The 24,407-nt window shown below is 43.0% G+C and overlaps 1 protein-coding gene across 5 annotated transcripts in view; it reads left to right on the top strand.

Annotated features, from left to right (window-relative positions):
* The window catches only part of LOC103477188 (heparan-alpha-glucosaminide N-acetyltransferase), a 53,320-nt gene extending 29,142 nt beyond the window's left edge, over window positions 1-24,178 (top strand). The window contains exons 8-18 of one of the 5 annotated variants that reach the window (XM_081616006.1): window positions 484-560; window positions 1,455-1,485; window positions 1,561-1,721; window positions 8,971-9,083; window positions 10,078-10,199; window positions 12,907-13,030; window positions 13,112-13,198; window positions 15,367-15,444; window positions 20,602-20,672; window positions 23,251-23,378; window positions 23,843-24,178. In XM_081616006.1, the coding sequence (XP_081472132.1) occupies window positions 484-560; window positions 1,455-1,485; window positions 1,561-1,721; window positions 8,971-9,083; window positions 10,078-10,199; window positions 12,907-13,030; window positions 13,112-13,198; window positions 15,367-15,444; window positions 20,602-20,672; window positions 23,251-23,378; window positions 23,843-23,910 (1,060 nt within the window). In that variant the 3' untranslated portion in view covers window positions 23,911-24,178. Of the gene's footprint in view, window positions 1-483; window positions 561-1,454; window positions 1,486-1,560; window positions 1,722-8,970; window positions 9,084-10,077; window positions 10,200-12,906; window positions 13,031-13,111; window positions 13,199-15,366; window positions 15,445-20,601; window positions 20,673-20,783; window positions 22,084-23,250; window positions 23,379-23,782 lie in introns of those variants that run through there. The other 4 variants (XM_081616007.1, XM_081616009.1, XM_081616008.1 and 1 more) reach the window with 4 other exon arrangements.
* Window positions 24,179-24,407: the final 229 nt, after the last annotated feature.

Genomic DNA, 24,407 nt, shown 5'->3' with positions numbered 1-24,407 from the left:
TCACGCAGTTCTGCATCACACGGTTCTACATCACCCGGTTCTACGTCACGCAGTTCTGCATCACGCAGTTCTATGTCACGCTGTTCTACGTCACGCGGTTCTACGTCACGCAGTTCTACGTCACCCGGTTCTACGCCACGCAGTTCTACATCACGCAGTTCTATGTCACGCAGTTCTGCATCACGCAGTTCTACATCACGCAGTTCTACGTACGTCACGCTGTTCTATGTCACCCGGTTCTACGTCACGCAGTTCTGCATCACGCAATTCTACGTCATGCTGTTCTGTCACCCAGTTCTACATCACGTGGTTCTACGTCACCCTGTTCTACATCACGCGGTTCTACATCCCCAGAACCAAACATGGAGAAGCAGCATTCAGCTTCTATGCAGCAGAAATCTGTAATGAATCCTTCTTTCCTTCCTTCTTCCCTTCCTTTACTCCAGCCATGTCTCCTTTTTGTGCTCTCGCATGTTGGCGCAGGTTCGCCCTGACAGTGATGGTGTTTGTGAACTACGGCGGAGGCGGCTACTGGTTCTTCCAACACGCTCCCTGGAACGGTGAGGCTGGAGAGCAGAGCCTGCACGAATCTACAGAACCAGAACCGATTGGGCTCTGATGGCAAGAAACCTGAACCTGCTAATTACAAACATTTCCTCATCGTGGCGGCCGCATCGTCTAAACTGCGGTCAGCCGCCATGATGAATGGAGGACAAACATGGAGGCATTCAGACGTTTTATTGTAAATTCAGCTGAAATGACAAATTTATTTTGAGAAATCAGAGATAATCAGCTGAATTTATCTCCAGTTCGGTCAACATTGTAGCGTTTTCAGCATTTTATAAACTTTTACACACCTGGGATTGTTTTGTTGATTATTGCTAATTTTACTGCTAGGATCTATTTTTACGTCCAGTTTTGTTTTATAATTTCTGCGGAAATATTTACATCTTATAATTATAACTAGCTAACAGTAATTTTAGCTGTTATGATATTGCTAATAGGTAGTTTATCTAAATAAGTTTAGATAAACCTATTAACTTATTAAGTTTAGATAACTTAACTTAACTTTTAGGGACGCTAGCCAACAGACGGTGTAGGCTAGCATCTGTTGGCTAACAAACGCTAGCCAACAGATGCTAGCGTTTGTTGTATTGCTAACACCTAGCTAAAAGAATGTTATGTAAAATAGAGCGCTAACAGCAAATACAGCTGTTAGCTATCTAATAGCTAGTGGACAGTAAACTTAGCTGTTAACATGTTGCTAATAGCTAACAGTAAGTTTAGTTGTGTTGCTAATGACTCCTTAATAAGCTTAGCTGAATTGATCGCATTGCTAATATCGAGCATATCCAGTATTGTTGGTATAATCCAGTGGGATTAATACAGTTTACTGAATCTGAGTAAAGCTCCAGTTAATCTGTTTTGATCACCGATTGCTGTATTTGTTGCAGGTCTAACGGTGGCTGATCTGGTCATGCCCTGGTAAGTCCTGGTATTTTCTCTCGGCCTGCGTGACCGTGGCGTGTCTGAATGACGTCCTGGTGTTTTGTCTTGCAGGTTTGTGTTTATAATTGGGACTTCGGTGGTTTTGGCCTTCAGCTCCATGCAGAGGAGAGGAGTCGGCCGCCTGCAGCTGCTGAGAAAGATCACCTGGAGGACAGTTGTGCTGCTGATAATCGGCTTCTGCTTTCTCAACTATTCTCCCCGAGATGGGCCGCGTAGGTTTACAACAAATCCCACAAAATGTTGTTTAAACCAGAGAGCTAATGAACTACATTACTGTGAACGGACATATAAAGTTTTCACTGACTGTATGGGGTGTAAAGCTGTACAGCCAGTACTTTACAACAGCGCCCCCAGTGGCTGGAAGACTGAACAGCTAATAGGCAAACTAAATATTTAGCTATTAAACAAACTAGATAATTCAACTAAATGTTAGTTAGATTGCAAACTAAATATTTACCTTAAAGACTAAATATTAAATTTGAAAGTTTAAATATTTACTTTGCAAACTAAATATTTATATCCAAATTAAATATTTAGTTTGGAGACCTTACAATGAATAAATAAAAACATGATGAAAATATAACTTTGAAAAATGAACACCCATTTTTTAAATACATTTTTTTACTGTGTAACCTCATAATTTGTAACCTTCACAACATTTGTGATTAACGTTATTTCAGTGACTTGGCTGCGTTGGCGCTCCTTGTTGCACATTAGCCCCCGGTGCTAATGGACGTTCCTGCACGGATAACTGGGTTAGGAAAACGCTGCTGTTGAGTGCGCAGTCTCAAGGTGCCGCGGCTGGGGACGTCGAACTGAGCCGAAACGGCGGCTCTTTGGGTAATGGCCGATTGCAAACAGATAGAGTTACAGGCCTGCTGCAGCTGCTGGACTCTGCAGATCTGCAGCGGCTTTGCCCTCCGTCTCCAAGGACGATGCTTTGCGTCTCTCAGTCCCACGGTTTGATCCAATAAGGGAATGGAGTCACGTCAGCTCGAAACGCCGAACCCTTTCAATGTCAGTCGACAGAGAGGAGGAGGCACTAACGTTTGTCAGAAGCAATAAATTACACCGTGGAGTAATGGAGAAATCAAGAGAGGATCGGTTCAGTAACTTAGTATAGCTTTACAAAGTTAATATATTTTAATTACATCAGTTGTGTCCAAACTGGTAAATTTTAACAACTGGTTTGCCACAATTCCTTAAATAAAACATGCAAAACTTAGTTTACTGGACTTTTTCTATTTTATTTTAGTTTTACCTGCTGAGCATTAAATAATTTTTTATTACATTTGTATATCATATAATATTTAAGGTTAGCTAGGTTGGCGTTTTTACCATAATCATGAAAACTAAGAAATAAATGGCTGAAAATTTTCCCTCCTCTCTGTAATTAATCTACATAATTTTTATGTTCCACTCTTTGAATTTAATTCCTGAAATAAATAAGAACCTAGCCGAATAAAATACACCTGTTGTTCTGTGCAAAACGCAGTAATATTCAATAAACAGATAATTTATCAGTAAAACAAAAACATTTCTGACTTCCTCTCTCCTATAAGTGCTCAGACGCCGATATCAGCCACTTCTCACTGTTATTGAACGCATTTTAACTTCCCGGAAGCGTAAATCCACCAAAAATGAACAATAATGTGTAAAAACTTTCTTTTCTCAGCTTTCTTGGGTGTAAATTATCTTTAACGTACAGATTTAACTGAAGTATCACCAGTGGGAGCTTCCTCTCCTTCTGCGAACGGAGACACTTCCGCCTCTTATTTGATTTGTTCATTGGATCAATGATTGGTATCGGATGGTTCTGCAGCACTTTGTGTGACAAAGGTCTCCAATTAACTAATGTGCAGATCAGAATCAATCACAACCAACAGATAACTGGGAAACCTGCTTCGTTCTTGACATTCAAATATCTTTCTGGACCGAATTCTGTCCATATTGGAACATTATTGAGTAATTTTTGCCCGCTGTTGGATGTGGTGATGTTGGATGTGGTGCTGTTGGATGTGGTGCTGTTGGATGTGGTGATGTTGGATGTGGTGCTGTTGGATGTGGTGCTGTTGGATGTGGTGCTGTTGGATGTGGTGATGTTGGATGTGGTGCTGTTGGACGTGGTGATGTGGTGATGTTGGATGTGGTGATGTTGGACGTGGCGACGTTGGACGTGGTGATGTTGGACGTGGTGATGTTGGACGCGGTGCTGTTGGATGCGGTGACGTTGGACGTGGCGACGTTGGACGTGGCGACGTTGGACGTGGTGATGTTGGATGTGGTGCTGTTGGACGTGGTGATGTTGGACGTGGTGATGTTGTGATGTTGGACGTGGCGACGTTGGATTTGATGACGTTTGAAGTGGTGATGTTGGACGTGGCGACGTTGGACGTGGCGACGTTGGATGTGGTGATGTGGTGCTGTTGGATGTGGTGATGTTGGATGCGGTGCTGTTGGACGTGGTGACGTTGGACGTGGTGACGTTGGACGTGGCGACGTTGGACGTGGTGACGTTGGATTTGATGACGTTGGACGTGGTGACGTTGGATTTGATGACGTTGGAAGTGGTGATGTTGGACGTGGCGACGTTGGATGTGGTGATGTGGTGCTGTTGGACGTGGTGACGTTGGACGTGGTGACGTTGGATGTGGTGATGTGGTGCTGTTGGACGTGGTGCTGTTGGACGTGGTGACGTTGGATGTGGTGATGTGGTGCTGTTGGATGTGGTGCTGATGGACGTGGTGACGTTGGATGTGGTGATGTGGTGCTGTTGGATGTGGTGCTGATGGACGTGGTGACGTTGGATGTGGTGATGTGGTGCTGTTGGACGTGGTGATGTTGGATGCGGTGCTGTTGGACGCGGCGACGTTGGATGTGGTGATGTGGTGCTGTTGGACGTGGTGACGTTGGATGTGGTGATGTGGTGCTGTTGGATGTGGTGATGTGCTGTTGGACGTGGTGATGTTGGATGCGGTGCTGTTGGACGTGGTGATGTTGTGATGTTGGACTTGGCGACGTTGGACGTGGTGATGTTGGATGTGGTGATGTGGTGATGTTGGACGTGCTGCTGTTGGATGTGGTGATGTTGTGATGTTGGACGTGGTGATGTTGGATATGGTGACGTTGGACGTGGTGATGTTGGACGTGATGTTGGATGTGGCGACGTTGGATGTGGTGATGTTGGACGTGCTGCTGTTGGATGTGGTGATGTTGTGATGTTGGACGTGGTGATGTTGGACGTGGTGATGTTGGACGTGGTGATGTTGGATGTGGTGATGTTGTGATGTTGGACGTGGTGATGTTGGACGTGGTGATGTTGGACGTGATGTTGGATGTGGTGATGTTGGACGTGGTGATGTTGGACGTGGTGATGTTGGATGTGGTGATGTTGGACGTGGTGATGTTGGACGTGATGTTGGATGTGGTGACGTTGGACGTGGTGATGTTGGACGTGATGTTGGATGTGGTGATGTTGGACGTGACGTTGGATGTGGTGATGTTGTGCAGTTGGACGTGGTGATGTTGGACGTGCTGTTGGACGTGGTGCTGTTGGACGTGGTGCTGTTGGACGTGGTGATGTTGGATGCGGTGATGTTGGACGCGGTGATGTTGGACGCGGTGATGTTGGACGCGGTGATGTTGGACGCGGTGCTGTTGGACGCGTTGCTGTTGGATGCGTTGCTGTTGGATGCGGTGCTGTTGGATGTGGTGATGTTGGACGCGGTGCTGTTGGATGTGGTGATGTTGGACGCGGTGCTGTTGGATGTGGTGATGTTGGATGTGGTGCTGTTGGATGTGGTGCTGTTGGATGTGGTGATGTTGGATGTGGTGCTGTTGGATGTGGTGATGTTGGATGTGGTGCTGTTGGACGTGGTGATGTGGTGATGTTGGATGTGGTGATGTTGGACGTGGCGACGTTGGACGTGGTGATGTTGGACGTGGTGATGTTGGACGCGGTGCTGTTGGATGCGGTGACGTTGGACGTGGCGACGTTGGACGTGGCGACGTTGGACGTGGTGATGTTGGATGTGGTGCTGTTGGACGTGGTGATGTTGGACGTGGTGATGTTGGACGTGGCGACGTTGGACGTGGCGACGTTGGACGTGGTGACGTTGGATTTGATGACGTTTGAAGTGGTGATGTTGGACGTGGCGACGTTGGACGTGGCGACGTTGGATGTGGTGATGTGGTGCTGTTGGATGTGGTGATGTTGGATGCGGTGCTGTTGGACGTGGCGACGTTGGACGTGGCGACGTTGGACGTGGCGACGTTGGACGTGGTGACGTTGGATTTGATGACGTTGGAAGTGGTGATGTTGGACGTGGCGACGTTGGATGTGGTGATGTGGTGCTGTTGGACGTGGTGACGTTGGACGTGGTGACGTTGGATGTGGTGATGTGGTGCTGTTGGACGTGGCGACGTTGGACGTGGCGACGTTGGACGTGGCGACGTTGGACGTGGTGACGTGGTGCTGTTGGATGTGGTGCTGTTGGACGTGGTGACGTTGGATGTGGTGATGTGGTGCTGTTGGATGTGGTGCTGTTGGACGTGGTGACGTTGGATGTGGTGATGTGGTGCTGTTGGACGTGGTGATGTTGGATGCGGTGCTGTTGGACGTGGCGACGTTGGACGTGGCGACGTTGGATGTGGTGATGTGGTGCTGTTGGACGTGGTGACGTTGGATGTGGTGATGTGGTGCTGTTGGATGTGGTGATGTGCTGTTGGACGTGGTGATGTTGGATGCGGTGCTGTTGGACGTGCTGCTGTTGGATGTGGTGATGTTGTGATGTTGGACTTGGCGACGTTGGACGTGGTGATGTTGGATGTGGTGATGTGGTGATGTTGGACGTGCTGCTGTTGGATGTGGTGATGTTGTGATGTTGGACGTGGTGATGTTGGACGTGGTGATGTTGGATGTGGTGACGTTGGACGTGGTGATGTTGGACGTGATGTTGGATGTGGCGACGTTGGACGTGGTGATGTTGGACGTGATGTTGGATGTGGTGATGTTGGACGTGGTGCTGTTGGATGTGGTGATGTGCTGTTGGACGTGGTGATGTTGGATGCGGTGCTGTTGGACGTGCTGCTGTTGGATGTGGTGATGTTGTGATGTTGGACTTGGCGACGTTGGACGTGGTGATGTTGGATGTGGTGATGTGGTGATGTTGGACGTGCTGCTGTTGGATGTGGTGATGTTGTGATGTTGGACGTGGTGATGTTGGACGTGGTGATGTTGGACGTGGTGATGTTGGATGTGGTGATGTTGTGATGTTGGACGTGGTGATGTTGGACGTGGTGATGTTGGACGTGATGTTGGATGTGGTGACGTTGGACGTGATGATGTTGGACGTGGTGATGTTGGATGTGGTGATGTTGGACGTGGTGATGTTGGACGTGATGTTGGATGTGGTGACGTTGGACGTGGTGATGTTGGACGTGATGTTGGATGTGGTGATGTTGGACGTGACGTTGGATGTGGTGATGTTGTGCAGTTGGACGTGGTGATGTTGGACGTGGTGCTGTTGGACATGGTGCTGTTGGACGTGGTGATGTGCTGTTGGACGTGGTGATGTTGGATGCGGTGCTGTTGGACGTGCTGCTGTTGGATGTGGTGATGTTGTGATGTTGGACTTGGCGACGTTGGACGTGGTGATGTTGGATGTGGTGATGTGGTGATGTTGGACGTGCTGCTGTTGGATGTGGTGATGTTGTGATGTTGGACGTGCTGCTGTTGGATGTGGTGATGTTGTGATGTTGGACGTGGTGATGTTGGACGTGGTGATGTTGGATGTGGTGACGTTGGACGTGGTGATGTTGGACGTGATGTTGGATGTGGCGACGTTGAATGTGGTGATGTGGTGATGTTGGACGTGGTGATGTTGGACGTGGTGATGTTGGACGTGGTGATGTTGGATGTGGTGATGTTGTGATGTTGGACGTGGTGATGTTGGACGTGGTGATGTTGGACGTGATGTTGGATGTGGTGATGTTGGACGTGGTGATGTTGGACGTGGTGATGTTGGATGTGGTGATGTTGGACGTGGTGATGTTGGACGTGATGTTGGATGTGGTGACGTTGGACGTGGTGATGTTGGACGTGATGTTGGATGTGGTGATGTTGGACGTGACGTTGGATGTGGTGATGTTGGACGTGGTGATGTTGGACGTGGTGCTGTTGGACGTGGTGCTGTTGGACGTGGTGATGTTGGATGCGGTGATGTTGGACGCGGTGATGTTGGACGCGGTGATGTTGGATGCGGTGATGTTGGACGTGGTGATGTTGGATGCGGTGATGTTGGACGTGGTGATGTTGGACGCGGTGCTGTTGGATGCGTTGCTGTTGGATGTGGTGCTGTTGGATGCGGTGCTGTTGGATGTGGTGATGTTGGACGCGGTGCTGTTGGATGTGGTGATGTTGGACGCGGTGCTGTTGGACGCGGTGCTGTTGGATGCATTGCTGTTGGATGTGGTGATGTTGGATGTGGTGATGTTGGACGCGGTGATGTTGGATACGTTGCTGTTGGATGTGTTGCTGTTGGATGTGGTGATGTTGGACGCGGTGCTGTTGGACGCGGTGCTGTTGGATGCATTGCTGTTGGATGTGGTGATGTTGGATGTGGTGATGTTGGATGTGGTGATGTTGGATGTGTTGCTGTTGGATGTGGTGATGTTGGACGCGGTGCTGTTGGACGCGGTGCTGTTGGATGCATTGCTGTTGGATGTGTTGCTGTTGGATGTGGTGATGTTGGATGTGGTGATGTTGGACGCGGTGCTGTTGGACGCGGTGCTGTTGGATGCATTGCTGTTGGATGTGGTGATGTTGGATGTGGTGATGTTGGACGCGGTGCTGTTGGATGTGGTGATGTTGGACGCGGTGCTGTTGGACGCGGTGCTGTTGGATGTGGTGCTGTTGGATGTGGTGCTGTTGGATGTGGTGCTGTTGGATGTGGTGCTGTTGGATGTGGTGATGTTGGATGTGGTGATGTTGGACGTGGTGATGTTGGATGTGGTGATGTTGGACGCGGTGCTGTTGGATGCGTTGCTGTTGGATGTGGTGATGTTGGATGTGGTGATGTTGGATGTGGTGATGTTGGATGTGGTGATGTTGGACGTGGTGATGTTGGATGTGGTGATGTTGGATGTGGTGATGTTGGATGTGGTGATGTTGGACGTGGTGCTGTTGGATGTGGTGATGTTGGATGTGGTGCTGTTGGATGTGGTGATGTTGGACGTGGTGATGTTGGATGTGGTGATGTTGTGATGTTGGACGTGGTGATGTTGGATGTGGTGATGTTGGACGTGGTGATGTTGGATGTGGTGATGTTGTGATGTTGGACGTGATGATGTTGGATGTGGTGATGTTGGACGTGATGTTGGATGCGTTGCTGTTGGACGTGGTGATGTTGGATGTAAATACGTTTGTGTTGGTTGTCTCTGACTGGTCGCTCTGTGTCCCAGTGTCCTGGTCGTGGCTCAGGATCCCCGGAGTGCTGCAGCGTCTGGGCTTCACCTACTTTGTTCTGTCTCTCCTGCAGACTTTCTGGGGCCAGAATCAAATCCCAGAGCGAGCGGTGAGCAATTCATGTCAACTTCCCTTTTGTCAGTCGCTCAACAGAAACGGACATTAAAAGGCTGCAGTCTGAGGCAGCGCATCCAAACACAGCTAAATAATGTGAAGCCTTGCTGAGGGGGCATGGCACAAACTGTCTTTCACCATCTAGCTTTAGCATGTTAGCATGCTAAGTAGCTCACAATGGGTTTTTATTTGTTCCTGAGTAACAGAAACAATCAGAGGTTTTAGTTTAGCTAAATGCCAATGCTGTTAGCATGTTTTCAGATAGCATCTTTAAACATGCTAGCATCAGAGCATGTTAGCATCAGAACGTAGCAGCATCAGAACGTAGCAGCATCAGAACATGTTGGCATCAGAACATGTTGGCATCAGAACATGCTAGCATCAGAACATGCTAGCATCAGAACATGCTAGCATCAGAACATGCTAGCATCAGAACATGCTAGCATCAGAACATGCTAGCATCAGAACATGTTAGCATCAGAACATGCTAGCATCAGAACATGTTAGCATCAGAACATGCTAGCATCACTGAAAAGCAACATCAGTGGAGGAAAGACATTTACTCCACTTAGTGAGTGGGCATCCATCCATCATCCATCCATCTGTTTATCCATCCATCCATCCATCCATCCGTTTATCGTCCAGCCATCCATCCATCCATCCGTTTATCCATCCATCTGTTTATCATCCATCCGTTTACCATCCATCCGTTTATCATCCAGCCATCCATCCATCCGTTTATCCATCCATCCATCCATTTATCATCCATCCATCCATCTGTTTATCATCCATCCATCCATCCATCCATCTGTTTATCATCCATCTGTTTATCATCCATCCATCCATCCATCCATCCATCCATCTGTTTTATCATCCATCTGTTTATCATCCATCTGTTTATCATCCATCTGTTTATCATCCATCCATCCATCTGTTTTATCATCCATCTGTTTATCATCCATCCGTTTTATGAATCGTTTCCTCTGCAGCCCCAGTGGCTAGCTGCTGCCCAGGACGTCCTCCTGTTCTGGCCTCAGTGGCTGATTATCATCCTGCTGGAGTCGTTATGGCTGTGCGTCACCTTCCTCCTGCCGGTTCCCGGCTGCCCGCCGTGAGTCCAAACATGGCCGCCCGCCTGCTCATTAACTCGCCGTGCATATTCAACGGCAGCTTTCCTCACCACCTCCACGTCGAGAGCCTCCATTCGGGTCTGTTTGGCGTTGGTCTGCCTGCAGCTGCCGGTGTTTGGACCCGCAGTGATTTATGGGCCTGTGGTGGAGCCTTCAGAGGGTGTAATTAGCCAGTCTCAGTCTGGTCGCGTGGAACCAGAGAAGAAGAGCCAGAGGATCCGTCTTCCTCGCTCTGGCTCTTCTTCTCTTGTGTCTTTTCTTCCTCCATCATTTTGAATAGTTAAAAGTTTAGATGGGATAAGCATGTAGTTTATTAAAGGGGCGTTATGATGGGATAAGCATGTAGTTTATTAAAGGGGCGTTATGATGGGATAAGCATGTAGTTTATTAAAGGGGCGTTAAGATGGGATAAGCATGTAGTTTATTAAAGGGGCGTTATGATGGGATAAGCATGTAGTTTATTAAAGGGGCGTTACGATGGGATAAGCATGTAGTTTATTAAAGGGGCGTTATGATGGGATAAGCATGTAGTTTATTAAAGGGGCGTTATGATGGGATAAGCATGTAGTTTATTAAAGGGGCGTTATGATGGGATAAGCATGTAGTTTATTAAAGGGGCGTTATGAGCATGTAGTTTATTAAAGGGGCGTTATGAGCATGTAGTTTATTAAAGGGGCGTTATGAGCATGTAGTTTATTAAAGGGGCGTTATGAGCATGTAGTTTATTAAAGGGGCGTTATGAGCATGTAGTTTATTAAAGGGGCGTTATGATGGGATAAGCATGTAGTTTATTAAAGGGGCGTTATGATGGGATAAGCATGTAGTTTATTAAAGGGGCGTTATGATGGGATAAGCATGTAGTTTATTAAAGGGGCGTTATGATGGGATAAGCATGTAGTTTATTAAAGGGGCGTTATGATGGGATAAGCATGTAGTTTATTAAAGGGGCGTTAAGATGGGATAAGCATGTAGTTTATTAAAGGGGCGTTAAGATGGGATAAGCATGTAGTTTATTAAAGGGGCGTTATGATGGGATAAGCATGTAGTTTATTAAAGGGGCGTTATGATGGGATAAGCATGTAGTTTATTAAAGGGGCGTTATGATGGGATAAGCATGTAGTTTATTAAAGGGGCGTTATGATGGGATAAGCATGTAGTTTATTAAAGGGGCGTTAAGATGGGATAAGCATGTAGTTTATTAAAGGGGCGTTATGAGCATGTAGTTTATTAAAGGGGCGTTATGAGCATGTAGTTTATTAAAGGGGCGTTATGATGGGATAAGCATGTAGTTTATTAAAGGGGCGTTATGATGGGATAAGCATGTAGTTTATTAAAGGGGCGTTATGATGGGATAAGCATGTAGTTTATTAAAGGGGCGTTATGATGGGATAAGCATGTAGTTTATTAAAGGGGCGTTATGATGGGATAAGCATGTAGTTTATTAAAGGGGCGTTATGATGGGATAAGCATGTAGTTTATTAAAGGGGCGTTATGATGGGATAAGCATGTAGTTTATTAAAGGGGCGTTAAGATGGGATAAGCATGTAGTTTATTAAAGGGGCATTATGATGGGATAAGCATGTAGTTTATTAAAGGGGCGTTAAGATGGGATAAGCATGTAGTTTATTAAAGGGGCGTTATGATGGGATAAGCCTGTAGTTTATTAAAGGGGCGTTATGATGGGATAAGCATGTAGTTTATTAAAGGGGCGTTAAGATGGGATAAGCATGTAGTTTATTAAAGGGGCGTTATGAGCATGTAGTTTATTAAAGGGGCATTATGATGGGATAAGCATGTAGTTTATTAAAGGGGCGTTAAGATGGGATAAGCATGTAGTTTATTAAAGGGGCGTTATGATGGGATAAGCATGTAGTTTATTAAAGGGGCGTTAAGATGGGATAAGCATGTAGTTTATTAAAAGGGCGTTATGATGGGATAAGCATGTAGTTTATTAAAGGGGCGTTATGACGGGATAAGCATGTAGTTTATTAAAGGGGCGTTATGATGGGATAAGCATGTAGTTTATTAAAGGGGCGTTAAGATGGGATAAGCATGTAGTTTATTAAAGGGGCGTTATGAGCATGTAGTTTATTAAAGGGGCGTTATGAGCATGTAGTTTATTAAAGGGGCGTTATGAGCATGTAGTTTATTAAAGGGGCGTTATGATGGGATAAGCCTGTAGTTTATTAAAGGGGCGTTAAGATGGGATAAGCATGTAGTTTATTAAAGGGGCGTTATGATGGGATAAGCATGTAGTTTATTAAAGGGGCGTTAAGATGGGATAAGCATGTAGTTTATTAAAGGGGCGTTATGAGCATGTAGTTTATTAAAGGGGCATTATGATGGGATAAGCATGTAGTTTATTAAAGGGGCGTTAAGATGGGATAAGCATGTAGTTTATTAAAGGGGCGTTATGATGGGATAAGCATGTAGTTTATTAAAGGGGCGTTAAGATGGGATAAGCATGTAGTTTATTAAAGGGGCATTATGATGGGATAAGCATGTAGTTTATTAAAGGGGCGTTATGATGGGATAAGCATGTAGTTTATTAAAGGGGCGTTATGATGGGATAAGCATGTAGTTTATTAAAGGGGTGCTATGATGGGATATTGATATGGAGGTTGAGGAACTTAAATCTGTTTGAAAGCGTGAAGCATAAACTGTAAAGCGTTTTATTGTCGCCTCTAGAGGATATCTGGGAGCCGGCGGGATCGGCGATGACGGCCTTTACCCAAACTGCACTGGGGGGGCAGCAGGTCACATCGACCGATGGATGTTTGGTGATAACATGTACAGATACCCCACTTGCAAAGTAGGAACATTTATCTTATTATAGTCGTATAACACATTATTCTCACTGAATTTACTTGTTGTTTTTGTTGGTATTTTGTAGGAACTGTATCTCACTGTGCTGCCCTTCGACCCAGAAGGGATTCTGGGAACCATCAACTCCATTGTGATGGGATTTCTGGGGATGCAGGTAAACCGGATCACCTGTTTCTCCTCATTTTATGGTTCCTAACTTGCCTTTGGCCTCATAAAATGCTTAGTGCTGCCTCATTATGGATTTATCTGTTTAGCTCTGAAATACGTATTAAATGTTATTTTATAGAAAGTACAAAACCATCCTACGCCGACCGAAGCCTCCACCTCTCCTCTCTATTAAAAACTTAAACAAGTCGGGGCGGCGATATGAAAACAAGTTTCCAGATTAGAGGCCAGAAAAGTTTCAGCAGCAACACAAACTGTAAACGAGCCACTAGAAAACGGCGCTTAAACATATAAAATAATATACAATAGATGAGACAGAGCAGAAAGAATGATGCAGGATTAGTAACACTCAAAGCTGACTGGGAATTAGGATTATTTTTTCCACAATTCTGACTGAAATCTCAGAATTCAGTTTTTTTCACAGTTTTGACTTTTTCTCAATTTTTTAAGTTTAATCTAAGAATTCAGATTATTTTTTTCTCAAAATCCTGAATTATTATTATTTATTTATTTTTTTGCAGTTTTGACTTTAATCTCAGAATAATTATATTTTGTCTCAAAATATTGACTTTTTCTCAATTTTTAAGTTTAAGAATTCAGATTTTTTTTTCTCAAAATCCTTTTTTTTTGGCAGTTTTGACTTTAATCTCAAAATAATTATTTTTTTCTCAAAATCCTGAATTTTATTTTGCAGTTTTGACTTTAATCTCAGAATAATAATTTATTCTCAAAATTTTGACTTTTTCTCAAATTTTTTTACTTTAATCTAAGAATTCAGATTTTTTTCCTAAAAATCCTGAATTTTTTTTTTTTTTGCAGTTTTGACTTTAATCTCAAAATTATTTTTTCTCAAAATTTTGACTTTTCCTCAATTTTTTAAATTTAACCTAAGAATTCAGATTTTTTTTCTCAAAATCCTTAATTTTTTATTTATTTTTTTGCAGTTTTGACTTTAATCTCAGAATAATTATTTTTTGTCTCAAAATTTTGATTTTCCTCAAAGTTTTTGTTTTCATTTCACAATCCTGAATTCTGACATTTTTTCTCAAATTTCTGATTTTAATCTGAGAACTGACTTAAATGTCCTGAGGAAAAATGCAGCTTATTTTTCCTGTGGCTCTGCAGCAACTGAATCTGGGTGTAAATGTCCATGTGGAGGTTTTTCCAACCAATCAACTATAACCACAGCTCCTACTTTATTCTGGAGAAACGCATAAATCTAACCTTTTCTATTATTAATATGTAACTGCAAAACATGACAGGGACGCTGGCCCTTTAATAAATGTAAAAAAACATTCCCATGAGACGACAGCTGTTCCCCTTCACCGACACAAATCCATGCGGCTCAGAGAAGAGAGAGCTTTTGGTCGTTAGCGTCACTTATAACCATTTGGTCTGTGGGAAGCCGCCACCCTGACGCAGCCGCATCGCTGAATCCCCAGGAGGCGTTTCGGCTTTGAGCCCCTCAGTCAGCGAGGAGCGGACGACACGCCAGGTGTCCGCTGCCCTCGTCCCTGTGTTTGTCCGCTAATGCTTCCAGCTGAGGCGCATTCATCACCACCAAATTAATCAGATGACTTACACGCCACATCTGGCTGCGCCGCCACATCAGGCGCCGCGTCCCAGGACTATTTGGTTACTGAAGGCCAGAGGCGGCAGAGTACCCGGAAACATCACTCAAAAAAGAGTAAAACGTCTGCTGGTCAAATTATCAGTCATTTAATATTTAAACATGACATCATCAGGTGAACCAAATTATAAAGTAAAGTGGAAATTTTGGTGTTTTATGGAAGAAAATGACAATAATTCATTTAAGTAGCAAAATCAGGAAAACAAATGTTTCCAAATCCGTTTCTTTCTATTAAAAATGTATAAAACTTTAACAAAAACTGCAGGTCTGGTCAATTTTAGGTTAAAACATGTTTGTTTTTTATTCAGTGGGTTGAAAATCCAGAAGTTTTACTCAAGTGAGAGTCGAGACACTTTATAATAAAATTACTTAAAGTAAAAAGTTTTTAGTTTTTTTTTAAGTAAATGTAATTAACTGTAACCAGTTGCTGCCTGGCTCTGCTCAGACGGACGCAGCGTTTGGTGGAGTTCATGTTGGTTTAAAACCGGCGGTTTATGTTGATTTCTTCCCTTTTTTCTCCCAAACAGGCTGGAAAGATTATCGTTTTCTACAAGGGAAAGAACATCCACATCCTGTGTCGATACCTGATGTGGGCCGTCATCCTGGTACGTAGCAGCGCTGCTCTGAGTAAATAAAATCATCCTTACTCATCCTTACATCGTGAGACTTTTATCAGCCGTTTTAGGGCCTCTTGTCACTTTAAATTCAGTGAGTTGTTACTGGCCTCCAACTCGACATTTACACTCACACGTTAACATGTTTGAAAAGCAGAAGTGGAGCCTCCTGCGCAACCAGCAAGAATGCAGGAAGTGGTTTCTGGATGTTAAGTCAAACAACAAAGCACTTGTTTTTTTCCAGCAGCCATTGTACAGCGCATACAGTGATGAAACCAGCTGACCAAACATGCTGAAACTCAGCTTGGGTTGCTAGGTAACCCAAGCTGAGGTTGAGTTACCTAGCAACCCAACTTCACACTCCACAGTGGCTGTGGAGTGTGAAGTTATAACCAGGAGGTTTTTGAAATTGCTTATTTTCCAGACACCAAGAAACATGAATTTACTGGCAAAAAAAATGGCTGGTCAGTTTTTTTAAGTGCTTTTTCTGTTTTTAAAAGCAGCAGAAACCCAAACGGAAGTACAAACATTTACAACAAGTGAATTTTGCGTAACAGGTCTCTGGTCCAGACAGAAGCTGCGTTTTTATCACAAATGTACGCAAAACTTTGTTGATATTCCACTAATGCCGAAAAAACACAATTTCACAATTGCGTTGTTTCCACTAAATACGAAATCACACATGAATAAGTTTGTTCACGCGATAAGTCATTAAAAAACATCGTCCTCCAAACACTTCCTGTCCGTCTTCTTTGTCATTTCTGCCAGAAGTAACATCCTGTTGTTGACCATGTGACTCATGTGACAAGTTTTGAAAAAAATGTTAATTTCAATAGAACCCATAAACTTAAGTTAGTGCCAAAACTTTTTTATCAAAACTGTTTTTGTTTTTTGATGTTTTTTATTTGTTGTTGTTTTTTTTCTAAATCTCTGTGTTGTAATTAAAATTTCCAGTTATATGATCAATGGATTCGCAGCCAGTGAGAAAGTTGTGCCTATTTTTCTAAGCTCAGTAGGTAAATATCTGCTTTCAGCCATTTTTATTATTTCTGACATTCTGGATGGAGTTTGAGGAAAACTTCAGGTTTTCCCTGCATTCCTCACAAAGATCCTGGCTTATTAACGCTGGGATGTTTTACTGCGCCTGTCAGGCAAACTGTGCAACGTGTTTCCCAGTCGCTTGGCGATTAGTCAGAGCCGTTCATTAGCAGGACTTAGCAGAGGACATGTGTGTGATCTCATCACATGTGTGGCTGTGTTTTCGGGAAGACATGAGTATCCCTCGCCTTGGGGGGGCACACCCTCCGCCTCACATGTGGTTTTAGATTAGAAGAGCCCTGCGTATTGTTTACAGCCTCCTGCAGTGATGTAGTCAAAGCACCAGAAACAGAGCTGACATGTGGAGGTTCTGGAAAAGAAATAAACTCTTTTCTGGTTAAATTTGGGGTCAAATGCGGAATCCTCTGAAGCGTTACGGTGTTTCTGGGTGGTCTCAGAGCGAAAAAGGACCAAGCTGCCATCAGAAACGGCGTCCCTCAGGGAGACGACAACCGATACATGAGATGGTTTGTTCTGTAGCAGGAGGCTAACGAGCGTGCAGAACCGTCGCTGGCGTGAATATTTATGTCCAGAGCCGAGGTTCGTTTGTTAAAACGGGGTCAGCAGGAGTCCGCTCCGACTTCCTGAGCCGCCGGTTCCCCCGACCTGCAGCGATGACGGAGAAGAAGGAGCTGCAGGCGCTGCCGTCATCGCCAGGCCTTTGAAATGAAGCCGCGCAGCAGAAAAACAGGGATAACCTCAGATTAGCTGACTTACAATCATGGGAAAATATTTCCTTGACTGGGATAGAGAGAAAAAACTAAGTACATCCCTAGAGGGGAGATGGTCTGGATTTACTGGACCAGGACTGAAACGATTAATCGGATTAATCGTAATTAATCGATTATTGACATAACTGTCGACTAATTTAGTAATTAATCGTTAATTGGAGTATACAGACTCAAAAACAGGTCATTTAGAGGAGTAATTAGACCAAAACTTATATACATTTTTTATATAACATAGAAAGGTTCTTATTCTGTAAATATGTTCTACCAGAACTCCTCCAGTTTGAGCTTCTCCTGGTTTAAATTGTGTAAAATATTGATGCTAAGTTCAGCAAAAAGAGCAGAGCTTTTCACATGTTGATGTTAGAAGTATAAAAACTCAAACTAATCATCAAGCATAAGCTACAGAAAAGCTTTTATTTCATTTTATGCAATAAAATGTTTATTTTCTTATTTAAACACTGAATTGAATTGTTTGCATCGTTTATTGTATTTTTGATGTAAAGGCTTAAGTAGTTAAATGAAAAATGTGCAAATGTTTTAATACAATTAACCGATTAATCGTTAGAATAATCGATTAATCAAATAATCGTTAGTAGACGAGAGAGAATCATCTCCCTGAATCGCAGCATTTAGAGGCGGGTATAGATGATTATTAATTATTAAATGATAAATGTCCTTCATTATGTCTCCTTGCCTTGAATATTATTGACTGTCGTTGTGCCAGGAGCTGCTGGAGGCAGATGAAATAAATTAGATCCATTTCCCCAGAGGCACAGAGTGATAAAGTAACACATAATGAAAATAATAAACAGCGGAGGTAAACTACAGCGAACAGGTTATTTATGATTAAAACACACTGGGAATAAGTGCACACACTCAAAATCACGGCTAAAAAATGATTTGTGAAAACTGCAGCGCAGAGATGGAAATGCAGACGGAGATCTCTGGTTGAAGTGGGTAGAAATCCAGAGATTAGAGATTATCTGTCTCATGTTAGGACAGCGAAAGTTTTAATACGCATGTAAAATATATTTTTTAGGTTAGATGCTGCAGCTTTAAGCTGAGGTTCGGTGTGAGAGTCACTACCAGGTGGAGCAGAAGCGGCTCTACGTCTGAAATATTACTACCTGTAGCGTAGCAGCGGTTCAACAGCGAGAGCAGAACCAGCGTCTTACATCGCAGCTCCAAGACTTAAATCATTTTGCGGGTTATTTGTTTAGCTTTCTGACCGTCATGCTAATCCGGGTGAGTGTTTGTAGCTGTGCGCTGCTTTACCTGCTATCTGATCCTCCATATGTCTTTTTTACTGCAGTGAGCCTCGATGTAGCCAAACTCCGTCAAGTATGGCATTGTTTTTATGTCGTATTAGCTTCGTTGTGTTGATGCATTTTGACCTGCTTCAATTTTCCGCCGCAACACGCAAACTTCCCCATTCACTCAGTGCGTTATAGTTCCACATCGCTTAGGATTTGTTGCTGCACGTTTGCGCAGAGTGAAGGAAAGAGGAGACCAGCTGCACAGGCAGGCTGAGAAATGAGATGCAGGTGATCGGTATCGGCAACAAGAGCCAATTATCGCCGATCATGCACTTTTTCACAAAAATCGGCCCGATTATGATCGGTGACCGATCGATCGGCACACCTCTAGTAGAAATACTTCATGATAAACTTACTTAAGTAAAAGTGAAGAGTACAGCATAGTAAAAGTTATTTTTTCTCCTTTTAATAAGACTTGAACTGCAAAAGCACTTTTTTTTTATAAAAAAAAACAAAAAACAACTCAATGCCTTAAAATTCAGAGGAAACAAAATTACAAAGTAAATCATCATCACTTCCTGTCTTTGTCTGTTTACTTTTATATGTGACTCGTGAACCGTTTTGGATGCAGAGATGCCGGTTAGCTGGGTATCCATCATGCGTATGGATGACAGAATCGATGGAGTGGAAATAGCTGAGCTGGGTCGAGTCTCCAGGCTGCAGGATGTGGGATGCAGCCGCTATGTGGGCCAATCGCTCAATTTCAATCTCACACTTCTGAGGCCTGATCGTTGAACTTTAATTAACTGGGTTTGCTGTGAGGAAGACGCGCGGCTGCATCTTTTCTGCTGCAGACTTTAAAAACTGCAGCCGGAGACGCAGCCGGGCGCTTAACGCGTCGGAGGAGCGGCTCTGCGGTTCGGGTCTGGTAATGTTCTGAACCCAAACGTCTGGAGAAAACGGCTCCCGGGCCGCCGACGCCGACCAGAACCGCGTCATGGAGGTCAATAAGAAGAGCGGGCCGATCACTAAAGCTAATTGGTTTTGGTTGGAACAGGAATAAAAATAGATCAGAAGCAAAGCAGCGCTGCGCTGTTTTAGGAAACGATCGCATCCCAGTTTTACTCATTTTGTCTTTAAAGTTGTTTATGCAGCAAATTGGAAGGTAAAAGTAATTCTGTAGTAACTGGTGTGTGTTCATATTCAGCCCCCCGGAGTCTAAACGTTTTTAAATGTCCAACAGCCGCGGCGTCCAGCATGAGGCCACCATTTCTGATCAGCAGCGCGTTGAAGAGCTATTATCAGAAAAAATGACATTCCAAACTTTAGCTGACGTGGCGCGTTTAACAATCCTGCAGTCCCTACAGAACTGAAAACTAAAGAAAACGATTTGTTGTGTTTATTTATTGTTAAAATGGAGGAGAAAACGGTAGTTAAAAATAAAAAGTAATGAGCTAATTAGTCTGTAAGAAGCGACTCCGCCTTGCGCTGCTGCAGCTGCAGATCCTTTCAATCATCCCAGAAGATTTGCACTTGACTCATCCTGCGTTACAACAAGCGACAGAACGGAGCTGGATGTGTGTTGATTTTGTGTTAGTTTTGTGGATTTGTGAAAAACTGGAAGGACTTAATGATGTATTTTGGAGTCTAGAGGGCCGCATGAAAAGCCACGGCGGACCAGATTTGGCCCCCGGGCCTTGAGTTTGACGTATTTTAAAGCATGACTTGTATTAAAATTGGCTAAATAAAAGTTGATTATATAAAACAATTGGCATTTTAGATACTACAGTATTTCTCAGAAGCATCTTTAAGCCGTTTTCTACCTTATTTTAACCAACTTGATGCTTCCTGGTGATATCTGGACCGAGTCGGAGCCGTTCGCCCTGCTGTGGCCTGCCTGTCGTTTGGTTTGTTAGGATTTGTGTGTTGGGTCAAACTGGCGCTCGTTGATAATCGGTTAATTCGCCGGGCGCGTTTTCTGCCGCCGCACGTTCTCAGCAGCCCGACACATGTTGCTTTATCGCCCCGCATCGATTTGAAATCTGTTTCATTTCCACCCTCAGGGAATCTCCGCAGCCATCCTCTCTAAGTGCACGCGAGACGGAGGATTTATACCTGTCAATAAAAACCTTTGGTAAGTGCTTCCTGACCCGCTAAATTCAGCCACTTCTCCTCACAAAGAAAAAGGGAGGATGTGCACAAATCACAGCTGATAAAACACGAGTTTACTTCCCTCCACCGGCAGCTACGACTGTAAATAATCACCCTGGACGTTGGGAGTGTGAAGTGGAAGGAGAGGTTAAACTGGAGTCTTCTGCTGGATTATTTCAGCTCTTTAGTGGTGGAAAGGATTAAAGGTGACATTTTATGTTTCCCTGACCAGGTTGGGACACGTTTATAACCGTTTTCATTATGTTGTTTTCACAGAACCATTATTAGATGTTGAGATTTTAATTTGATCAGTTCTGTCTGTTTTGAGCTGATTTCAGAAAAACCTGTTATTACGTCAGTTTATTAGGGCCGAGGTAAAAAAAATAAAAAAATATCATAATAATAAATGTTAGGGGAATTAAGTCAAAATATGGGAATAGTTTTATGAGAATAGATTTGAAATAGAGCGAGAATAAAATCAACATTACGACTTTATTTACAATTTAATGAAATTTTTTTATTTGTAATTTTTTCTTAGTGTGACTCAATGTTACGACTCGTACGTGAAAATGGCTGCAAACGGACGCACAACTATACAACCGTACATCTTTGAAAAGCAGAAGTAGGGCCTCCTGCACAACCAACAAGAATGCAATAGTTGGTTTCTGGATGGTAAGTCAATAACAAAGCTTACCATCCAGTTTTGTTGTTTCCAGCAGCCGTTACACTGCAAAAACAAAATATTACCAAGTAGCTTTGGTCGAGTTTCTAGTGCAAATATCGGTCACACTTTATTTGATGGGGTGTGAATAAGACTGACATGACGCCATCATAAACATGACATAACTCCTGTCATGAACATCAGTAAGTCTTCATGAATATTTATGACTGTTGTCATGAAGCGCCATTCGGTAAATTATGACACTTTTAATACAAAGTTGACATTATTCAACATGTCTTTGTTATGACAACTTGACATTAACCGAGAATCATCATATGTCATAAATATGTCATAATAGTAGTCATAATAATGTCATTAAAATATGTTTAATATTAAGGGCTAACGTTACAGTAATGGAGTTTAATAACTTTAGCTAACATTAACTTACAGCAAGGTAGGATTGGCTTGAATTGCTCATAGCTAACATTAAAGAGAAAGAACACAGTCAATGTTATTTTCTCAAAGAAAATGTAAAGTTAAGACACACCTCATATGTATTGGGTGTCAAACTTCGGCTTCTTTTTAAACAGGAGCTCTGGCCGTTATAACTTGTTAGGTTTGCCCCTATGGGCCCCACAAGTTCCGTTTGGGTTGCTAGGTAACGGGGCTGGGGTTGCTAGGTAACGGGGCTGGGCTTATGGAATGTGAGTTAATATTGGAGATTTTTTTATTTTTAAACACCTCATTTTCCAGACACCAAAAAAACATGAACCCACTTCCAGAAAACGACTCTTTGTTTCTTTCTTTCTTTCTTTCTTTCTTTCTTTCTTTCTTTCTTTCTTTCTTTCTTTCTTTCTTTCTTTCTTTCTTTCTTTCTTTCTTTCTTTCTTTCTTTCTTTCTTTCTTTCTTTCTTTCTTTCTTTCTTTCTTTCTTTCTTTCTTTCTTTCTTTCTTTCTTTCTTTCTTTCTTTCTTTCTTTCTTTCTTTCTTTCTTTCTTTCTTTGTTTCTTTCGTTCTTTGTTTCTTTGTTTCTTTCGTTCTTTGTTTCTTTGTTTGTTTGTTTCTTTCTCTTTTTCTTTCGTTCTTTGTTTCTTTCTTTGTTTCTTTCTTTGTTTGTTTCTTTCTCTTTGTTTCTTTCGTTCTTTGTTTCTTTCATTCTTTGTTTCTCTCTTTTGTTCTTTCTTTGTTTGTTTCTTTCTTTGTTTCTTTCTTTCTTTCTTTCTTTCTTTCTTTCTTTCTTTCTTTCTTTCTTTCTTTCTTTCTTTTTGTTTGTCTGTTTGTTTATTTGTTTGTTTAGCGTTTAGCTTGTTTTTTAGAAGCACTAAAAGCCCAAACGGATGTAGGAAAAACATGAATTTTGCGTTGAGGCTCCTAAACCCAATGAATGCTCCCGTCATGAGAAACGGCGGCGTTCGTTGCTGCGGATGTATCCGCCTGCAACGCGCCGCGCTCCGGCCCCGCCCCTGAATCGTTTTAATGTTTTGCTGCAGGAGAAGAACGCCATTACATCTGTGATGTGTAAGCAAATTTCTGGTGATCTTCCTCAGGGGACGCTGCTCATCCCTTGCTATTACTGCACCTGCCCGGCTTTTATAGGCAGTTCATCAGGGGCGGCTTATTGAGCTGTTGAGTCTCTGCCTGGATGTCTAGAGGTAATTAACTCCTGGCTGAGAGTCCTTTTTGGCCCAACTTCAGCCGGGATAAAAGATAAATAAATAAGACGGCTCGCTGCAGAGAGGCTCGTTCGGACAGCCGTTTTACTGTAGAGGCTATTTCATCAAACATTCTTGCACTTAGAGTCGGACAGAAACATGGCAGGCTGGCGCAGGTCCACAGGTTCCTGCCAGCTGACGCTTCGGGCCGATCCGATGATCCGTTCGGTCCGGTTCACACCCAGCAGCTCGTGTCTCTGCAGGTCGCTGTCCTACGTCACGGCCGTGGGGTGTTTGTCCTTCCTGCTGCTGGGAGCCATGTTCTTCATCATCGATGTGAAGGGCTGGTGGCGAGGGCAGCCGTTCCTGTACCCAGGTACTACGCACTAATCAGCAACAACATGCTAAACACCCGTCAGGAGAATGACATGCTGGTTTCAGTTATTTAAGTAGTTGAAATATTTTCCATGTCTGATCTGTAAAAAATTGTTTATGAATAAAAGATTTTATAAATTTGCTAAATATTTTTTTTCTTTTCTCCACTTTTGTCTTTCCTTTTTTTTATGTCTTTTCTTGTATTTTTTATTTGTTTTTTTCTTTTTCTTTCCTTCCAATTTTTATTTTTTTCTATTTTTTGTCCTTTTTTTATAATTTTTCCCTTTTCATTTTTTCTTCTATTTTACAAATATTTCATCCATCCTTTTTCACTTTGTCTAATTTTTTTAATTATTTCTTAATCTTCCTTTTTTTGCTTTTCCTTTTTTTAAAATTTTTTTTTAGGAATTTATTTTTTCCCTTTTTTCATTATTATGTAAAATATTACATTTTATCCATTTATAGACACACGTGCCTCTTTATTAACTGAAATAGCATTTAAGAATTTTAATTTATTCTGGGATTCAGTTTAAAACTTTGAAACTCAAATATATAAATTCAACATGGTTGTATATTTCAGCTAACAGCTTGTGAAAAACCAAAATCAGTTTCTCAGAAATTAACGTTTTTCATCCAACTGATGAAACAAATGACAGCGATTAATTCGACTTGAGCTAATTATCTGATTTATATCATATAATAAAATTATCTGGTTTATATTTTATCATAAGCCGTCTGAGGTTTCTGCAGCAGAGGCTCCTTGTTCTGAGCAAACTACTGAAAATGCTTCTGTTTGGATGTAAACAGGGATGAACTCCATCTTTGTGTACGTCGGCCACTCGCTGCTCGGCTTCTACTTCCCCTTCAGCTGGGAGATTGGTTTCCAGCAGAGCCACTGGGAGCTGCTGCTGCAGAACCTGTGGGGAACCGGGCTTTGGGTTCTCATCGCCTTCCTCCTCTACAGGAAGAAGTTTTTCCTCAAAATATAACGTTCCCAATCAAATCCTGCAGAAACTCGAACCTACAAGCC

The sequence above is a fragment of the Poecilia reticulata genome, chromosome 15 (assembly GCF_904066995.2).
Source record: "Poecilia reticulata chromosome 15, P_reticulata-male-v2, whole genome shotgun sequence".
In the NCBI taxonomy this organism is placed as follows: Eukaryota; Metazoa; Chordata; class Actinopteri; order Cyprinodontiformes; family Poeciliidae; genus Poecilia; species Poecilia reticulata.
The sequence above is the reverse complement of the archived record's forward strand: the minus strand, read 5'-3'. Positions and strand labels throughout refer to the sequence as shown.